General features: G+C 41.2%; 1 protein-coding gene across 1 annotated transcript in view; it reads right to left on the minus strand.

Annotated features, from left to right (window-relative positions):
- Nucleotides 1–15,601, minus strand: part of CA8 (carbonic anhydrase 8) — a 51,603-nt gene extending 36,002 nt beyond the window's left edge. The window contains exons 1-3 of the mRNA XM_065628575.1: nt 15,375–15,601; nt 14,829–15,020; nt 10,764–10,888 (exon numbers count right to left, since the gene is read on the minus strand). Coding sequence (XP_065484647.1) covers nt 10,764–10,888; nt 14,829–15,020; nt 15,375–15,453 — 396 coding nt within the window. The 5' untranslated portion in view covers nt 15,454–15,601. The remainder of the gene's footprint in view (nt 1–10,763; nt 10,889–14,828; nt 15,021–15,374) is intronic.
- Between the last annotated feature and the right edge of the window lie 6,113 nt (nt 15,602–21,714).

Here is a 21,714-nt window from a genome sequence, read left to right on the forward strand (position 1 = left end):
ATCACTTGTGCTAAAGAAGTATCTACATTGGTAAGCCATACTGAAAAAGAATAATAATAACATATTAACGAGGGATCCGTGTTCCCTTTGAACAGTCCAATCACATACAGTAGCCTCGTTTCATGTAAGACAAAGAACTGTTGGTCCATTGAAGAAATGAAATTAACAGTGGAAGTACACATGTATATGCAGAGATTCAAAAGACTACAGTCACGAACAGCAAGCTGAAAAAAAAATAATGAGAACCATAAAATATCAACCAAGTGTTCTTCTTTCTGTTCTGGCAGAAGAAGCTAAAAGGCTAAAATAAAACAAAATTAATTTAAACATAATAAAAAAGGGGAAAATGGATCCTGTGTCCCTCTTCTAACCAGAGACAGACTAACTCTTAAGGGAGAGGCTTCATTTCCACAGTATACAAGGTTAAGAAACAGAAGGGGGATGCAAGGAGGCTGACACAAACCCAAACACCACAGCAGTTCTCTCAGCACTCATGGGGAGGCAAGACATGGGCACAAACTTCATAAATCTTCATGCTTAATGCAACCACAACACCAATGTCTTTACCCATCCCAGTTTTTGTGAAGGACATCAATTGGCAGACGCCTTTGCGAACGCCACCTAGACCCGCTTTGTCCAGGCCTTGAACAGAAGATCAGAATATTTCCTCGTTTGCTCACAGAGGCTGCTGGCATGTGACATCAGCTTGGTTGCTTAGGAAAACCATTGGCAAAACATTGAAGGGTGTGGGGGAAACTGAGGATGCTGTAATTTGTAATTTGTGTGTATTTATTTTTTATTCCCGTTCGAAAGCACCAACACTGCCTATTTCTACTGGCATGCACAGAAGATGAAAAGAAAACAGGAATTACTAAAAAATGAACATTTTTCCAAAAAGAAAACAGGAATTAATAAAAAATGAACATTTTTCCAACTATAACAAAATTATACAGGCTAAGAAAAGTAATGAAAAGCCAGAACACCCTAGTTTCTAGATTGCTGACTTTCACTATCAACCCAATCAGTAAGAAAATGAAAAGCTCCACAGTTATTACCATCATTCACAGGGTCAGGCCTTTCACTGTGCCAAGTTTCTGCTCAGCATGTGAAGCCAGGAGCACCACAGAGCAGCTTATTGTTCCCTGATACCACATCTGGCCCCAGCAAACATGTAGGCTGAGGTGTCCAGGGTCTGCTCTTACCTGTGCTAACAGCAACAAATACACATTCAAGCCTTTCTTTTTCCTTCTGTTGAACTATGAAGGCCAGGAAGTAAAAAGCAAGGATTTTAGTGCAGGACCCATCCTGCTTTTACTCTGGATTCTTGCCACCCTGAGTGGGTGTATGTGTGAGTCTGCACGTGGTTTTATAGCTCTACAGTTAGAAAGAGTGAAGCCTGGAAAAAGGACTGGCCCATGACAAATAGTTGATATTACAGGCTAGCAATGCCATCAAGAAGACAGAAAACACAAAGTGCTATGGGTTAAGTACTTAATTCTGGAAGTATTTATATGACTAAGCATTTAACATAGGCATGTCCAATTCCACAAACTGTTGCTGCAATCTGTTGTCCTGGATTTAAAACCAGGCTGTTTGTATGCAGAAGGATTTAAATCTCTGATTTAAATTTCAATAAAAGATTCTCTAACAAAGGCAGAATAAAAAACTCTCCTTCCCTGCTAATTTAGTAAGTTTTATTAATAACTGATTTGAATCCCACAGTTCTCTGTGTTTCAAAGCTAAGGGTCTCTCTAAAGAGCTGAGAATCTGCAGCTGCGTATTATCATCTTAAATCATAATCTTGACTGGTCTCCAGTGAAGAGTTGCTCTTTCATATTACACTCCTCTAGGAAACTGTCAGGGTTTTTTTCTGAAATGTTGGCTAAGCTTCCACTGAAATAATAAACCTTGTTATGCATCTCCAGCAGTTTTCTCTTGACCTGCAAGTTCGTAGACTGCCCAATAGCATTACTTTTCTCCTCTCCATAAGAAGAAAAAAAAGTGTTTTAGAAACCCCTAGGCATAATGTAACAAGACTAGGCCTAATGTAACAAGATTAGGCATAATGTAACATGAACTTAATAGAAAAACAATACCTATATAAAGACCGAACACGAGGCAAAGTGGGCTCCCATAGTTCCTTAAAATCTCCAAATTGTATTAAACTTTGTTTCCCCGTCCAGTTCATTACATGGCCTAATGCTGGCACAGCAAAAAGGCGGGAATGACCAGTGAGACCATCTCACTGGCGACAGCGTGGCCTATGGAACGGCATCAGATAGCCCTGTGGTTAAATTGCTGTACTGGGATTTACAACATAAATTAGGTATTTCAGTAGTACAGTGTCTGAAAGTCTTACTAGAATTCAAGCATCCAGGAATTATGAGTCAGTTCTCTGTCAGTTCTGAAAAAGGCATCATGTGTGACCATGGCCAAACAATTTAATCTCTTCGAACTTGTTTTCTACCAGTTCATTGGCAACAGCAAAACTCGTCTCCCTTGCACTGATGTCTTAAGGATTACATGATTTCCCCTTGTGAAGCACTCAGGCATGACAACAAATACTTGTTGAAGCCTTCAAAGGTTTTCAGCTCTTAGATGATCTGTAAGTTTTATCCTCTACCTCTTAAGAGATTTGTGTGCACCATTAGCACAAAGAACATAAAATTTGGCGGTGAGCATCAGAAAGTTATTATCTCCCTCTTAGAGTATTCACTGATGCACTGGGGCCAACCTAGGAACTGGTCCTGACAGAAGCATACGAAGTGGAAAGGGAGAAAATAAGGAATCTCCCAGCTTAATCCACAAGTGACAGGTCTTAGATAGAAAAGCAGGTCTAGTGGCTGGGGCAAAGTGCCAAGGAAAACCAAACAGGAAAACCAAGGCACCAGGAAACCGAGGCAAGATGCGAGCAGAGTGCCAGCAAAAAATCATGGCAGAAATTAGAAAATAATGTACTGCTGAAGCAATTCACATCAAGGGCACGCAGCCAAGCAAAATAGCAAGGAAAAGACTTCAGCAGCCATCTTGTTGTGCTTAACCTTGGGCTTACCTCATCTTCAGAAGTCCTATCTTCTAAGTGACTACAGAAGCTCTTCTCCCACAGAAGAGTGAAAATCTAAGTAGCAACCTTGTTAGAATTGGAAATGAGGTTTGCAATAAAGGATGTCATGATAGCAACATCTGTATCCATGTGTACAGGCAGTGTCACCATAGAATCATTGAATAGAACCATTGAATAGTTTGGGTTGGTAGGGACCTTCAAAGGTCATCTAGTACACCCCCCTGCAATGAGCAAGGACATCTTCAACTAGATCAGGTTGCTCAGAGCCCCATCCAGCCTGGCCTGGAATGTCTCCAGGGATGGGGCATCTACCACCTCTCTGGGCAACCTGGACCAGTGTTTCACCACTCTCATTGTGAAAAATGTCTTCCTTGTGTCTAGCCTGAAGACACCAAGACTCTTCCGTGAAAAAGCAGAGTAAGAAGAAGGCGAAGCTGTAATTCTGCTCAAATAGAAAAGATTCACATCTTTTAAAAAAGTATAAGAGGCTACATTGTTTCCACTGCAGACAAGGATTGCTAAGGGCTATTTTGCTTTCAAGATTACTTGCCTGTCTCAATGAGGTTGCAGCACTACCAAACCTGTTACCACAACCGAACATTGCATCTTAGGCCAGCATGACTGCAAGAAAATTTTGTGCAAAATGTTTCTTAGAGGCAAAGTGCAAAGACTGTCCTCAACTCCCAGAAGAAATAAACCAATAAGCTGAGGTAAGATGGAACAGGAAGCCCACAGAAGGGCTCCCCTCTTAAGTCAGTCCTCATTTTCTTATTCTCATTTCCTTCACCCAACTTCATTAGAAGAGTTTTTCTCATTAGAAGAGTTTTTCTTATTCTGCTCAGTCATTTGTAGTTTGGACCGTTTATTTCTTAAAAGAATACTGACATTCTCCATCCTGGTAGAAGATACAAATCACAAACTATTGCAACTGCCACATCAAAAGAGTTGTAGGTGCATACGAGCCACAAAGCTTCTCCACACATGACTGACTGTAAATAAGATAACTCTTAAAAGAGAGACAAAAGGATAAAGAAGCTTCAATATAGACTGTTAATGCCACTTTTCTTTGACCTAGTGTCTGGCAGCTTGTATGTCTTCCACAAAATCCAATAAATAAATTGCAGTTTTACACAGAAGGGAAATCACCTTTGCTGCCTCTCTCTGAAGATGTGTACAGCTCTTCCACAGAGCTTAACTGAGCATTTCTCAGGCACTAGTCAAGCTAAAAGCATGTTTGTGCCAGCAAATCAGGCTATTTTTGCACCAGCTCTTTTTCACAAGTCCACATAGATAAATTCTCTGAAAAATTCGAACTACATGTGACTGAGCAAAACAAGGGCCAATCCAAGCTCATCTTGACAAATTACCTAGAAACAAAGCATACTTCAGAGACTTCATGTGCTTATTTAGGTCAAATTAACCCTCAACCACAATAAAAATATAATACAGAAAGAGCTTAGCAACGAGCAATCTCAAGAGTCATAAGTTGCTCATGTGTGCTTTTACAATGACGATAATTTTGTTTTAGCTTGTTGTTGGTTTTCTTTTTCCCAGTATATGGAGGGGATGGAGACCTTCCGGCTTTGTACCACCATAAAAAAACCCCAACAGAGGTCACATCAATTAGGGGACCACAGAGTGTATAGTATACAGAAAAATGCAGAAAAGTACTTAAGCACCTGCACGTATGGGGCTAGGATCCCACATAATACAATTCACTGGCAGCCCTAGAACTGGTGCTAGGACCAATTTTGCCCACAGAGCACTGTGTAAAGCTAAGTATTATTGTTATGTTTGTAAATGGCATCTACATAATGAGTAAGAGATTCTGCTTCTGTATAAATCAGTGCAGATTCAGAAAACAAAACCGAAAACATCTGCTTAGATATTGGCCTGATTTTCCTGTGTTTTTCCACAATTCTGTCCTCAAAAATTAGATAAAGTCCAATGGGCATATCTACTTTAAACTGTTACTGATCTGTTATTCATAACCTGTCAAGGCTATAGTTATTACATGAATGTCAGCATTTTCTTATAAGACACATTGTTTTAATCATGGCTCACAGTATTCATCTGCAATTAGTCCAAAATTTAGAAAACCAGCCAAGCCTCTGAGTAACAAGATAATTTTCCACCAGAAAACTTGGACAATTTCTGAGCAGTTCCAGACCCCAGCATGAAACTACATAAACTTTTTTGGAATCTGTTATTTTTGCCTCCTGTTAAATTCATGACTGGCTATGCAAGATATTCTTAATTCATAGCTCTTGTGCTGCCAAAGAGAGGGGAATGAATTTTTGTTTTTTCACAAACAGGTAATCAATGCAATCAGATAAGGCAGCAGGTGTTAGTCCTTTAGACCTTTTCTTTTAGGGTTTATGATCAGGATCATAGTCCCTTTAAAGCTACTGGCAAAAATCCACAAATACTAGAACTGAACTCACATATTAGAAACTACTGTCATTACAGATTAAATCCTGCTTGCTCTTCACACCAATCCAGCCCCCCTGCAGTTTGTAAGATTCTGGGTAAAGAGGGAGAGACACACTATCTCCCACGCCTTCTATCACAATTACAAATACTGTTCTATTTTTTAACCTAAATAATTTGCTAACAAGCTAATAAGAAACTGATTAAAACAGCAAGATCAAATAACGTTGGCAAAGAATATTAAAAGCTGGCAAAGAATAAAATTTCCATGATGAAAGCATGACACCTTCTATCAAGAAATGACAGAAAGGGGATGCACAGTGTGCAGGTATCTGATTTCAGAGCAGGGCACAGAGAAATCCCCACAGCAAAGACTGAAAACACTTGAGTAGGTGAGCATAATATTAACAGCCTAACCTGAGGCTCTAAAGCTCTTAACTCTGTTTGATGACATCCTTAGGCAGGCACCATTTCACATGAACAAAGGAAAACTTAATGGTTTAAATCAGATAGAGGGTAGGATATGTTTTTTGTATTATATTTAACATTATTGCAGCAGGTATTTCAGTAACTCTGAGTCTACAGAATGAATTAGTCTGCTCTTCATTACACAATAGAAAGGAACATCTTTTTTTCTGTACAGAACTGATTCTGGCCCTTCAGGCAACTGGATTTTCTTCTGTTCTACTCAAAACAGTAGGACAGACAATAATACAATTATTAATCTTCCTGCACATCTTGGAAACATTTTTTTAAATGATCTTCTGCCAATCCTCTTCTACTGAGAGCTTTCACATGGTTCACAGCTAATATAATCCCGCATTTTAAAGAGGATAGATTACAGAGAATTATCCTCCTGGTCATATTACGAGTGGTGAAAGGAACCTTTTTATTTTCTCAGATACAGTTTATTTCAGAGCAGGAGCCTGGAAACAACTGTTCTCTCATGGCCAGATTGTGCCTTTGGTCACACCACCACTTCAGTAACTAAGAGGAAGAGACATCTTTAACGCATAATATTCCCTGTTTCTCTTCACTGTAAAAACAGTGAAAACTTTTTTTTTCTCATAAAACAGCACTGATGCCATCATACAGCTCATTTTCTCCTGTTGTCTTTCCTGACTTTTTTGACTGTAAATTGATTTGGCCTGGCACTATAGTATGCTGTGTTTATACAGAGACCAGGTACAATGGGCCTCCATTTTTCATTTTTAGCTACCTCTATTTTAACTTTGTTAATAACAAAAATAAACAGCAGTCTTTGCTGTTTCTGTCCCACTCTATCTCCCTCTTATCTATCAAAGGTAAGGGAGAGAGCCAGAGCTTTTTAAGTTCTTCATTTGTTCTTCCTCCTTCTCCAATCCATATCCTTGGCATGAAAAAAAAGCAATAAAGATGTCAAATAGTTCTTCTCTTTCTTACACCTAAATCAGGTTCGGGTAACTCACATGTGGGTGTGGATTCTACTGCTCTGTGGAAATGTGTACTGTAAAGCGCAATCTTGTACCTTGGTACCTTGTTTCATTTGCTGGCAAGAAGCAGCCTCTTGATATTAAGACCATGACTAAATATTTAGCACAAACGGTGGCCAGAGTAACTTTGGCCAAACGGCAAAGTAACACTGTTTATGTGCGGCAGAAGCACTTGGTGAGAAAGATTTCTGGAGAAGGTTGTACAAATGTCTCCTTCCAATTTCTGGCCAAAAGGCAAGAACAGACTTCATGCTCTTGTTTTCATGGAACAGAGAGATGAGTGTTGTACCGACACATAAAGCCCTCTGCTTCTCCTTTGTTTAAAAATATGTGCTACAGTATCTACCTTTGACAACTATTTATTTTGTCCTGCTTTCCTGACTGATTGCAAACACAGATGTTTCAGTGAAAATTATAACACTGTTGTATTAGTGTCAACATTCTGGTTTCTTCAGTCAAGGAAACTGGAAAACACATCTTTGCTGAACTTCGTATAATAACAAAAATAACGGTGAACTCAGCCTCAAAGCCACATGAACAACATTTTTCAACAGTGTGAATTATTTCAAGAACCTGTTCCAGAGGTTACATAAGTTTAGTAGTCTAACCTATTTCACCATGAACCTATATATCTTAACCAGCTGTCTAGTAAGAAATAATAGATTTTTGAACTAAGAGACACAGGATATTACCCAAGTAATACAGGATATTGCCTAATTTCTATAAAAGCAGTTATGGTATCAAAGGTGAAGCGACTATGGAAGTAATTGAAGAGTGCTCTTCCAAATTTTGAAAAATAACACTCTTTTTTAAAGTCAGGCTTTAAAAAGAACATTAAACTGATAATCTGAAGCTGTTCCACAACTATTTGATCCAATGTAATAAACTAAAGCCTTACAGTCTCCAGTCCTAAAAAAAAAAAACAAACGACTACTGCTCACGTCAATAAAGAGTCTTAGACAGTAATCTCAAATAGACCTCTTCAAAGTCAAAGTTGATTTCTGTAGAACTGCTCAGGTGTTACAGTACTAGTGTAATGGAGTATATAATCTGGACCTAGTTTGTTGTATTGTTAATGTACACACTTAAACCAAGCACTTATGTTCTCATACTACTGCTTATCCCCTTGACTTGTCTTTCTCCCACAAAGAGAGGAGAATTTAAAATCCCCATCATTTGCTTCATACATCTTTTCTAGTTTCTTAGGAAAATGTTCTACTAGATTTGTTCCACTGGCACAAGATCCCAATTTACACGCTTAGTGTTCAGTGTATTTCTAGGCAAGCATTTGTGCACAAGTGCCAGTTTATTTTGCATTTAGTACAGGACAAAAGCACAAACTGCTTGTATATAGCCAAAATAGGCACCTATTGTTGTTTGTGTTCAGTAACTAACAAAGCCAGTGAAAATCAAGCCAAATATATGTTCAGAATATGCTGATTTCCAACAACTGTATAAACCAATGCTAATGTCAACAGTTAAGAAAATAGATTCTCTGGTCCCTTGATCAAACGGATTGTTATCCACAAAAAAAAAAAAAAAGTGAGGCAATCCCTGGAATGGAAACTGAAAATCTTGCATTCTGGAGTCTCAGATGTACTTCATAAACATTTATAGCGGTCACAAGCACCTGTTTCATTTTTGCTCAGGTATAATATTTGATTTGGACAACTGGAGATGGATTTAATAGAGCAGCTCTTTGTGCATATAGCAGAAGGAAATGCAGCTCAGCCGTCAAACAAACTGCCTCTTCCTTACTTGCAACATGGGGCAGAAGATGATGAACTGGCTCAGTCAATACACCTGTGTGCAACTGACCTTGGACACGACAAGCTCTGCTGTCATTTTCTGCCAGAAGAAATCATCTGCATAAGGATCTACAAGTCAATTTTTTTCTGCTACAGAATTTTTGCATCAGTAATTATTTCTTGGAGATCCGTCTAGCTGAAAGCTGCTTAGATGCAAGAGACAGGATAACACGGGCTTGCGCACCTCCAGGTGATGTTCTTCAACTGTGCCAGAATTCTGTTTGTGCAGCTGCCGTGCTGCTTTTAAAGTAGGTGAAGAATGAAATCCCTTCATGACTGACTAAGTTTGTTGTTTTGCATATCTGGGTCAAGTATATTTTTCTCTGGACTCATTTGGAGTAGAGAATTCTGGGGTTTCTACAGATCATCAATAGACTGTTCCCATACACCACCAAGACTGTTTGCAAAATGATCATTAATAAAAAAGGAGACAGGAGAACCTCATAGACTCCCAAGTACAGTTCTTGACATAGTTCATGTCAGTATTTCTCGATCATCACACACTGGATCAACCTTGAAGAAAAGTGCTACGCAGAGCTGTTTCATAATGAACAAGCTACTACCTGCCTCAGGGGAACACTGCAGTATCCTGAACGTCTTACTGCCCGTATAAATCACATTATATATCTTATGCCAGGTAACCAGGATGCAGAGGTGATTCCTGTACTTTCCCTTTGGTTGAAGAGTCCTCCCCATCCAAGTAATTCTCCTGAGTTGCCAGGATCTGCCTCAAATAAACCTGCAAAGAGGATCTGCCTCTAATCAACCTGCAAAGCCCCTGTAAGTCACTTCATGGGTTTTTTCAAGGGACAATGCAAAAATAGCAAACAGCAGAGACCAAGATCTGACCCACAACTCTTAAAAAAAGTACCTGAACAATGCTAAGAATTAGATTGATGGTGTAAGTGCACAAGCTTTTCACACTTAGCTCTGCAGTAGTTGCTCTAATCTCTTTATACCCTTTTCTGTAAAGCAGTTCTATTCCAGTAGTCTGGCATTCATGAATATGACGCTACAATAACAAATTTCCTAGCACCAAACAACAGAAAGAAAACGGCAACCGAGTTTCAGGCTCATGAGGGATTATCATTGATTGATAGACAGATAAAAAGATACATAGATAGATAGACAGATAGATAGATAGATGATAGACAGATAAAACAAAAATAACCCAAAGAACTCTGAAAAAATCTTGAGTTTCTTTGAAACCAATAGCACACAACAAATAAAAGATGCAAAGCTGAAGTCACCAAACATCAGGGTTGGCATCCGTTAAAACCAATCTTGCAGCACAGGGTCTAAGGGATACTCCAGGCCACTTTACAAGTGTAAGCAATGGTACAGTGGAAAGTGAAGTAACATGATGAACAGCTACTAGGGGGCAGGAAAAGTAGGTCCCAGCATTTTGGGTTGCCTAGGAGCCCAGACTGACACCCCATGAACAGCTGGATGTTTTCAGGCTGAATTATGACTTTGTGTTTCAAAATTTTGTAATTCACTGCGATAGTACAGAACATACCCTTGAATATCGTATAATCTTCAATTTTCAGGTATGTAAAGCTATTTCATGAACAAATCGCTCCACGCTTACTCCAAATTTATCTAAGTTGTTATTATTCATCATAGAAATATTTCCAGTGGCTAGTTCTCCCCATCTATAGCTATTAGTCAAGGTGACATAGGAAGTGTTGAAACAGCAGATCTTGTTAGAACACTAATATTATTAAGACAGAAGTTAATAATTCTGCAAGTTAACTTTATGACCAATTAATGACACAATGTGATGAGTGCTGGAGGCATTCTATTCCAGATGCATATCCTAATTTACCTGCACTAAAGCACACCTCAGCAAGATAGCTTTGTGGTTGAAATATAAAGCAATAAAACGCTGAGCTCAAAGAAACTCTCTTTTGGACTACCAGGAATCCAGGCTATGAAATAAAATCTTTTGCATGTAGCAGGTGTTATGCAATGCAGCATCACTCTTACCTCCATGGGAAAGGCCTTAAAATTAACCGTGTGTTCAGAACCACGCTGGTTTTCTCTCCCCCAGTGAAATCGAACATCGTGTAGTTCATACTCATGTCCTCGAGGTAATGGCCCCCCTATTAACACTGGGAAAGAAGACAAATGGCAATGAACTTGGCTTTCCAAAGCCGACAGGCCACTGAATATATTCTCCAAATACAATGGGGAGATTGTTGCAAGCTTCTTTATTATCAGCGATACTAGAGAGGAGAAAAGTTGACAGACTTGACATCTTTACTTTTGAAGTACCGTGCAAGTACAGAAGGCAACTTCAGGTGCTGTTTTATGAGGCAGAACAGCTGGTCACAACACAAAATAAAAACACTGTACCTTTAACAGCCAGAAGAGTGAATAAGTTTATTGCTCTTATCAAGACAGTAGCCGTGTGCTCTAAACAGATGGCGGGGGTTCTGAATTGAACTGGTAACTACCTCCAGCTTGTCCGAATGCTTAATCTCTGTCACCTGTATTTGCTATGAGTCACAGAAACCGACAGAAAACTTTTGAATACCAATATTCTGCTAGGTGTTCAGTTATATACCATCTGTCAGGCTTCTGCAATACAGAATGCCTTCATGTCCACAAATAATCAAACCTACACACAGGAGCAACAACATACCTCATTTACTTAAAAACAGCTTCTAGGCAGCCATGACTTGGTTTTTTCCTTCAGTTATTTAAACAGTAGGAATTTCTTAAAAGCACCTATCCTCAATTGCAACATACACAAAAAAGTCATATAATAGCTCAATACTTTTGCATTAATAGAGACTTCCACGATAAGTAGCAAAAGAAAGCAATTGTACGTCGTGAGGCCCAATCTACTTTGGAATTAATCAATGGAAATATTTTGCCCAGGGATTTGTGAATATGCTTCAGATCAAATATTACTCCACAACCTGTAGGTAACTTCCCACTGAAATCATTGAATATTGGCTCCTAGGCAGGGCCAGATTTTACTTAAGGGCAATTACAGTCTTCCCTAGAATCCAGTAAATTCTAGCTTACAATTCATAGACTTTGAATGAATCTTTTACAATCTCTGCTAATTGATTAGGATTATTTAACGGCATAACCTATGGCTTCAAGGAATTACAATTCCATAATACACAGTTATTTTGACACACAAAGTAAACAGCCTTTGTTTGGAGCACAAGACATAGTGTAACACTAAAAACATAATTCAGCAATTGAATCATATTGCAACTGTACAAACACAAAAACAAAACTACAGAACTACAAAAAATCTGAAAGGAAGCTGATCAGTTATGGTTTTCATAAGCAATTACATTGGAGAAAAAAGTAAAATATACTGATTAATCCTCCTTTAGTAATTCTTCATAACTAATCTAAGAGCCATTAAGGTTTCTAAAACGAAATGTCTGAAATGTAGTTAAAGATCAGATTTGCTTCTTAAACTTGCTTTATCTGTGTTCTATCTATACCTATGTCCTACAAGGAAAATCTACAAATCTGGTGAACATTGTGGGGAAACAACCAATTAAAGTATTTAGGGAAATCTGGACAAATAAAAAGAAACACGATACTTAATTAGTGCTGTTTCTTAGGAAAATTAAGCTTTTTTTTTCTCTGTTTTAAAATGTTGCTCTTAGAGAAAGTGTAACTAGAACAGATATTATCTATATGATGCAGTTCTGGATCTGCAGGAGCTTCAAAGAGTTTATTTCTGAGGCTTAAGTTATAACATTGATATAACGATAAAAGTATTTCAATGCATGAAGCACGTTTATCCTTCCTTTGCCTTTCATCCAATCTTGATCCTTCTCAATGCATGAAACACATTTAACTTTGCTTTGCCTTTCAGCAGTATTTGATCCTCATTAGAAAATTATTCTGAAACCATCATCCACTGTGCAATCCACTGCTGTCTTAAGAGAAGTCTCACTGTTAACAGGATATCCTCTAAAGCATTTTTAAATATACAATTACGTTACACAGTTGGTCATGCTTCTTCCACCTAATGCATAACATATGTACAACGATCAAACTTGAAGCAGCCTGGGAAAATGTTTGCAATTAAATAATAAGAATTTGGGAATTCCAGATGGACTGCATGTCCTGAATTAAAGGATAAAACCAATCACCAGTAATGACAAATTGATTTTTAAATATGTGTCTTAATCAGTTTACTTTTTTCCATAAAGTTTTTCTTTGACTGTTAACATTACAGAAGATGAGGATCTCTTGCACATAATTGCACAGAGTTTCAAAAGCATTTAGCGCTCAACAGTTCCCATTAAAATAATCTGGCTAAATGTATTTGTCATCAGAGATCCCTTGCGAGGAAAAGAAGCCGCAGGAGTTTCTGCAATTCCTGAAAATTGGCCAGACGACTAGGTCAAACACAACTTATTAACTCTTTTCTCCTCTTGGCAGGGATAACAAATGTTGTCTTCCCCCTCCCAAAAACAGAAAAAATTATCCCCAGTTTAGAAATGGAAAATGGGAAATTATGTAACATGAAAACTAAGGAAAAGCTGAAACTAAACCAAGATTTCCTAAATCATAATTCCATACTTCAGTCATACGCTTTTATTCTACTTCACATTTTCTCGTATTTCAAGACTCATCAGTCTGGCATCACACCGCAATCAAGTCTTTCCTTCTAGGTCTCCAATGGTTTTTGCAAATGCATTTAGGTGTGCTGGTCGCAACTTAGTAACTATTACTACTAAGTTACAACCTGCCCTTGGGAAAGGTAGGGTTGAACAGTTGCATTGTGGCATGCAAGTGATGACAGCATTTTTGGTCACTCTCACTTCCTCCATGGCAGAATTCAAGAACCTTCCTGACCCTGCGGACAGAACCTGACTCTTTTGGAAAAGAGCTTTGCTCCTGATGAAGGCAGTAAAGCTGACTGAAAGTAAGAAATTTCTGTTCTATTGAAAATCTGAAAAATTCTGTGGAAAAAAACATAATTTATCATGGAAAGGAAATTATAAAGAAAAGTACCATTATGAAAATAACAAACCCTTCCTTCTTTAAAAATTCAGTGTAAAACTGGACTGAGTCCCTCACTCCCAGCATATCTGTAGCTCCCAGGACTACTGGGATCTCAGAAGGAAACACAAGTGGAATGTCTCATGGTTTGACAATGTTCAGCTGTTTAAATGCCCCCCAAAGGCTGTTACTAGCTAAGAGTGGTTAGAATAACTTGGATGCTCTTCCAAACACATGGTAAGAGCTACCACAGTGCTGGAAAGCACAAAGGACTTTTTTTCTTCCTACTTTCTTGGCACTTGTCTCCTTCATACAGAATAGTTTATCCAGATGAAAGGTCTGGATGAGATACTGCAATTTCACTCAAGTTGGAATTGTTTGTTTGTTATTTGCTTCTAATTCTTAGTTGATGAATGACAGCAAAAAATGCTTTGAGAAATGGGGACTGCCTTGCTACCTGCTCTTCATCAATACTGCAAGCATGTATACCTGGAGTATCTATCTTAAGCTGCCCAATTCTGTAGTTTATATTCACATCCCACTCAAATTAATGGAAGAAGCTCTTTTAAATTACATAGTCTTTGGACCAAGTAAATTTTGCCAGGTTGGCATGACAGTGCCTTAGCAATAGTCTGGACTGCTTCTGAATGCAGACAACTGTTGATGCCGGTGAACTGGAGGACACCATCACAAGAGGAAATTCTGGACATGCTTTGAAGCAATCTGACTGACCATCCAGTTCGGCGTCAAAACTTGGAGCTCTCATTGCAAAGCTTATTCCTTTTTCTACTGAAGTCAACAGCACCACCCTGGCCAGCCACAAATGCAGATATTGACCTGACCGATCTTTGCACAAACCAGCTTCAAGAAAAAGGATTGAGACAATCAAATGGAGATAGTGGCATGATCCAAGCTTTGTTCAAGATCAGTGGGATTTGGTGTCCTTTAGTGCCCAGTGAGCACGACCACTCGCTGCTGGGCACACCTGCTGTTCCAGTGCCCCGGGACACACGTACACCCTGAAGGCAAGATAAGCTTTAGCAGGGAAAGCAAAGGCCGCGTTACCTGATTTTGACTTCAGGGCAATCTGGATCGAATGCCCGTCGTTGATCACTTCACAGTCACGACACACGACGTAGTTCGGCGACAAACGCACTTCCAGGAGCGAGGGGTCGTATTGAGCTTCTCTCGAGTTCAGGTTAATGGGCGACTGGTACTCTCCGTTAGCATCAGGGAAAATCAGCCCCCACTCCACTCCTGAGACACAAGGGAAGGCTGTTACGGGGAGACTCGGCTGCCCCGCCAGCCGGACCCTCCCCGCCCGCACCGGCCGCCCCGCCGCTGCCCGCCGGTGCGGGAAGGGGCGGCCGCTCCGCGCACCTCGTCCCCCCGGCCCCGCCGACCGCTGCCGGGCGGCTCCGCGGCGCTGCTCTCCCGCGGGCGGTGACGGACCGGCCGCCCGCTGCGGGCCGGCGCTTCCCCGCTTCCCGTGGCTGGCGGCGGCCGGGGGGCGATTTTCCCTCCGCTCCGTCACCGAAATCCTCCCACCGCCACCACCTCCTCCTCCCGTGGCAAAGTTTCTCCCCGCCGGAGACGCCGCCCGCTCCTCACCTTCCTCGTAGCCCCACTCCGGAGCCTCCTCCCGGCGCGGCAAGGGCTCGTCGCCCTCGATCAGGCTCCTGTCAGCCATGGGCGGGCGTCCTGCGAGCGGCCCCCGCTCCCGTCGGCCGGGCGGCGTGTGCGTGAGTGCGTGTGTCTGTGTGAGTGCAGGTCTGCGTGTGAGTGTGAGTGTGAGTGAGGGGCGAGCCGGGCTGCCGGAGCTCCGCAGCGTGTCCCGGCCCACCCTCCGCCCTCCCGCCCCCGCCGGCGGGTGCCGTCGTGTGGCGGGGCAGGGGGCGCGGCGCAGCCGCCGGGCGGGCCCGGGAGCCGCTCGCTGTCCCGGGAGAGCGGTGGGGCGGGCGAGGCTGCAGCCGGTGGAGCGGGGAGAGGGGACCGGGCGGCCGCGGGAGCCGCGGCCCAGGCTGCCCTCCCCCGTGCGCCGCTGCTCCCGTGTCTTCCCCTTCGCCTTCCCGCTGCCATCGGTGTCCTCGCCTCGTCGTGGTGGAGGGGGGTGTCCCCGCAGCTCCCGCTGCCCCCCTGGGCTGGACACAGGCGGCCTGTGTGCCAGAGGACAGCCGGGAGAGCAAGTTCAACACGGGGAAGGGCAAAGTCCAACCCAGGCACCAGCACAGGCTGGGGGACGACTGGCTGGAAAGCAGTTGTGGAGGAAAGGACCTGTGAGTCCTGGTGAAATATGAGCCAGCCGTGTGCCCTTGCCACAAAAAAAGGTGAATGATATCTTGGGCTGCGTTAGACAACGTATTGCCAGCAGGTCAAGGGAGATGATCCCTCCCTTCTGTTCAGCACTGCTGAGCCCACACCTGGGGTGCTTGGTCCAGTTCTGGCCTCTCCAGTACAAGAGAGGTGTAGAGCTACTGGAGAGCGTCCAGCATATGAACATGAAGGTGATGAAGGGACTAGAGCATCTTTCACATGAGGAAAGGCTGAGAGAGCTGGGACTGTTCAGCCTGGAGAAGAGAAGGCTCAGGGGGATCTCATCAATAGGTACCAATACCTGAAGGGAGAGTGCAAAGAGGACAGAGCCAGGCCCTTTTTGGTGGTGCCCAGTGACAAGCCAGAAGCAATGGGCACAAACTGAAACACAGGAGGGTCCCTCTGAACATCAGGAAATACTTTTTCACTGTAGGGGTGAGCAAGTGCTGCACAAGTTGCCCAGGGAGGTTGTGGAGACTTCTTCCTTGGAGATATTCAAAAGGCGTGTGGACATGGTCCAGGGCATCCTGCTCTGGGTGGCCCTGCTTAAGCAGGGGACTTGGACAAGGTGATCCCCAGAGGTCCTTTCCAGCCTCAGCCATTCTGTGATTCTATGGAGGGATGGAGGCCCTCAGTGATGATAAGGGAGCCACTGAAAAAGCAAGGGAGCCCTGCTCTGTCCCTTCTGTTCTGAAGGAGGGTCAAGAATGGTCAATGCCTCCACAATCTTTACAGTCGGCCCTTCGTTTAGGCAAAGCCTCCTGCAGAATATACAGGAAAGTCTCTCCCCAACAAGAGGAAGCCTCAATTTGGGCATATGAAAGGACTCTTCCTTCTTCCTTGCCAGCAGCCATATATGAACTTGGAGAATATTCATTCTGTCAAGGGGAAAAAAGGACAGAAGGGACCTCTGTAAAAGGGATCTCCCCTAGGCAGTGACCCAAACACTTGCATCAGTGACAGCAAGGGGAATGGAAACCCAGCACTGACCGTCTGCAATCCCTGACAGCAACCAGGAAAGGTAAAAAAGGCAGTCAAATAGAGTTGCTACAATGGTAAGTGGAAGTGCCCTTTGCTTACCGTCCTTGGTCACTTAATGACAGTTGGCCAGACCTCCCTGCGTTCTGGTATCCCAAGAGGAAAACATCCCGATCCTGTGCAGTTGATCCACAGGCTTTGATCTAGGTGTGCACCTCATTGTGCTTCGCTATTTCCCATCTCAGCAGTGGTACCTGTGCAGGGCTGACATTGGAGCAGAAATTGTCATCAGTGTGAAAGTGATATGGAAGGAGAAGGAGGGCTGAGCTGGAACCTCATTACTGAAGGAAGAGAGTACTGATCCATGAGTGGCATGCAAGGTGAAACAAAAATAGGACAAAAGAAGTAGAATGTACTAGGTTGGGGGTTTTTCAAGATCAGAAGAGAAACACAAGTTTCCTTCTGCAGGATCATTCGTTACTGTCTTCACTGTTGATGATTGAAAGGAGTATATACTACCCAAGCAAACTATGACCATGGTGCAGCTTATTGAGGCAAGAAATCAAATAGACCTTTTTCTTCACATAGTGAGCACCTGACATCAGTACCAACAGAAGACTCAGATTTTTTAACATGAACTGTAGTCACATGAGATATGTTGTATATGCGTACCTGTCTCCCCTACCTAACTGGCTTTATTGGTTGCTGTTTTCTCTCCTAATCACTTGTTAAACACACACTAGTTGTTCCTATTCATGTCAGTTACTTTGAATCATTGCTTAGCCACATGGAGGAAAAATACCACCAAATATTCCCTTTAAACATCCCTGACTCTGGTCCGTCTGACTGGAAATTCATTTTCCTCTTCAAACAGTCACACATTTTGAAAAAAACAGTCCTAGGAGACTGGGTTTGTTCCCTTGCTCTTTGAAGCACAAGTACTTCATTCATGCCCTCTATTAATTCCTTTCCTGCAGTAGCTTTCCTGTGGGACATCTGTTCTAGAATTTCACGCTTATGAGGGGCAACATAATCAGACCTGAAAGTTCCTGTTTTGTAATAAATACTTTTCATGGCTTTCCATACTTTCCATGGCTTCCATTCATAACTCAGGAACTAAGCTACTTGATACTTGTTGCCCTTCCCTTTAACCTTCCAATTCTTTCCAAATCTCTCTGCAAAATTGTGCATAGCAGGTAAAGCCTTGCTGAATGATTGGCATTTCTTTATTGTTATACGTCTGCTCAGTATTTTCTGTGCAAATATCCTTCTGTAGTTGCTGTCAGGCATAGCATGACTGATCAGCAGTTTAGATCTGCTCAAGATTCCTACAACATATTGGATGGTAAAGTGCGTAAGTAACAAAGGAGTTCAAGGGTATATCCCAACAGTGAAACAGAGCATGGAACAGAGCTCTCACATTTAACTCCAGCCACAAATGCAGATATCGACCTGACCAATCTTTGCACAAACCAGCTTCAAGAAAAAGGATTAAGACAATCAAATGGAGATAGTGGCATGATCCAAGCTTTGTTCAAGATCAGTGGGATTTGGTGTCCTTTAGTGTTGTAGGCACTCTTGAAAGTGTTGTGCTCTCTGTCAGTCCATTTTTGTTCCCACATCCAGTATACTGGCTGTGCCCTATGCTCTGGCTTTTGCCACATGTTGCACTGTGCAATCATCTGGTTGTAGTGTTATGTCACCAGATGTAGCTGTCCCAAGGCATCCACTTCCACGTTACAGGTCTTTCCTCTTCAATTAAGTGCACTCTTTGTGGGGATCATACAGTTTATATCAGCTGTCTATCCCTCTCTTAAACTGATCTTATATTGATCTTCAGAAACTTTATTACTGCTAGATATCTAAAGCTTAGTTTTGTGCAGAAGCTCCCTATAGTTGACTTTACTATAAAAATATGTTAAATATATAACTATAATGCACATAAATACACTCTTTATTCTGTAAAAATGCACTGCTTGTGGTGTTTTTCCTCAGATATTGTTTGCTATATTGGCTCAGCATATTGAAAAACCTGTAGGGAGGCATAGTTACAGCCCTCAAGCTCGTATCAAATTGATAGGTGAAAAGTAGGAGAAGCTCTCCCAGCATGACCCTTGTGACATGTCACCTCACCAGCAGAAACAAGAGCAGACCACCTCTCTCCTGAATCCCAGTTCGGCCTTTAATTCTGTACAAGACGCTGACTTCTTGTTTAACTGGGATTAATGATCACACCCTTTGACGATACCGGGGGGAAAAAAAAAAAACAGAAAAACAAAAAAACCACCCAAACACCACCAACAACAAAAAACCTCAGGCACAGATCCAGGGCTTAGCAATTCCTCTTTAAACTCAGAGGACAGTAGTTCAGAAGCAGCAGAGCTTCTGACATACCCTTTTGTAAAATAAGAAATGGCATTTTGAAACGTGTTTGGTATAGTACTTAGGCCTGGTGAGACTTCAAAGAACAATTCTTGTATTTCCTGTCTCTAGATATACTTTTTTTTTAATACAGTTACTGATTTTTTTCAAAAGACAATATAGCTTTCCTAAACACCTTAAAATTTATATACTGGGAAAACCAGGCCTGAACCAAAATTCTGCATCCAAACACTGTGACATTTATACACATAAATTATCATTAATGACTAGCAAGATTTTTTTAAGGCGTTCATTTTCAACAACTGTACTTACTGCTTTCACTACTCTGAAGGGGAAAGAGAGTCCAATGCAGAGAACTGTACAGGTCACAAAGAACTCTGTAGGAAAAATAAAAGCAGGATTCCATACAAGTTATTTTAAACTATGAAGTCTTCCTGCAGGATTCTCTGCAGGACGCAGAACTGATGGTTACTTCTCTGATTTGATGGATGAGAAATTCAGATTGTGAGAGGATCATATTTCTCTTTTTATTCACTTTTTTCTTTATTACCTTGATACCAGAGAAGAGTAGCTGATGGCATACAGGACTTCATATTAGAGGTAAATATTCTATGCGATATTAGACTATTCCATTTGGGACAATTCAGGGTACATTTATACCTCTCTAAGTGAGACTTCAGTTCTTGCCAAGGTGCCCTGAAAGACAAGGCAGTGTCCATACAGCAACATAGGCAACTGAAGAGTTCAGCAGCATCCAGCTTTATCAGTGAACAGAGCTTCCTATTTCGCGTTCTGTGTTGGACTATGAGGTTTGCCAGCAATCACATCTCACGTGATCTTGTTTCTATCTTTATTTATTGCCAGGTTACTCTCTCAAATAATTTCCAAACTTAGAATCATAAGCAGAAAGTTTCTGCATATGACCATTAAAATAGAAGCTTATCTATAACAAAATTGAAAATCTCTCTGCACATTTTAAAAGGAACTCGTTCATTACAAGGAATAATATTTCAGTATTCTTGGAATAATATTATTTGCCTATCATTTTTCATTTTTTCTGCAGCTGAAGTAATGTGTTACAAAAAGGAAAGGGATGGTCGAGTAGTATAAATAGTCCAGAATGAAAAGGTAAAGAAAGAAGATTTTCAATAAAGGCACCATTTATAGCAAAGAGAAACTGTTTCCAGTGAACTACTCCTTGTGTTTGCAAGTCAGGTTTACATTGGCAAATGCTGTCCTGCAAACATTGCAAAATACGTCAGCTGGATCCCAATTTCTCTCTCATCCACACCAAAGGGTGGTTTCAGTGGCATTGTGTGTTTTATGGTCTGTAAGTGTAAATTTGTGTTCTTGGCTTTGCCAGCTAATAGGGTAGCAGGTTGGTCCTGTGCACACTTTACATGTTTCACTTCATAATATACATGTTTTTGGGGAGAATTTAAAGATCAACATATTGATCTGAAAGTGTGTACACAAGTTTTTCTACAGTACAAGTATAAAAGTCTTACATGGAAAATTGCATCTATAAGAATGCACCAGAGATGAAGGGAAAATGGGAACAGGCTAATATTTCTAAATCAATGGGCATAATTGTCTTATATTGTCCCAGTGTTCAAATGTGTAAAACAGGACTGTTACGGCTGCCCAGGAGAATTCACACCTACAGCTAGAGGACACTAAAACTATGACAGGATAGTTTCAAGTTCTTTAAAGAAAACCCAGGGAATAGGAAGGCATTTCTAAGGACTAAAAATGCCACAATCAAAAGGGAAGCAAAGAAATAATAGAAGATACAGTATAAGCAAGGGCACACTAAAAAAATTAGAGAATAATCTAGTGTAGTGTACTGGAGTTTTTCTTTTCCCTATCAGGGTCTAGCCCTGGAGAAATCTGTAAAGAATTACAAAAACTGGTGAAGACAACAGGAATTGCTGATGAAGTAAAATAAGTACAAAACTAAAGTGAAATTCTGCAGACAATAGAAGCTTAGAAAGGAAATGAGATTTTTTTTTTCCCACCCAGTGTGCTAAAAGGAAAAAAGTGATAAAGGATGACATAGGATCTCTCTGAAACACAGAATGCAAATGATAATCAAGAGCCCTGGCATGGCAAAACTCCTGTGTAAGTAGTTTTTTATTTCTTTAGGAAGGAAGTAGAACTAAAGCTATACGCAGACCCAACTTCAAGGAAGAAGATGGGAAGCTTAGAGGAAAAATCTGCAATGAGGAGATGATAAATATTTATTTACCTAACTGTAATAATTTGAGATCTTTAACAT

This window comes from Caloenas nicobarica, chromosome 2 (assembly GCF_036013445.1).
Source record: "Caloenas nicobarica isolate bCalNic1 chromosome 2, bCalNic1.hap1, whole genome shotgun sequence".
In the NCBI taxonomy this organism is placed as follows: Eukaryota; Metazoa; Chordata; class Aves; order Columbiformes; family Columbidae; genus Caloenas; species Caloenas nicobarica.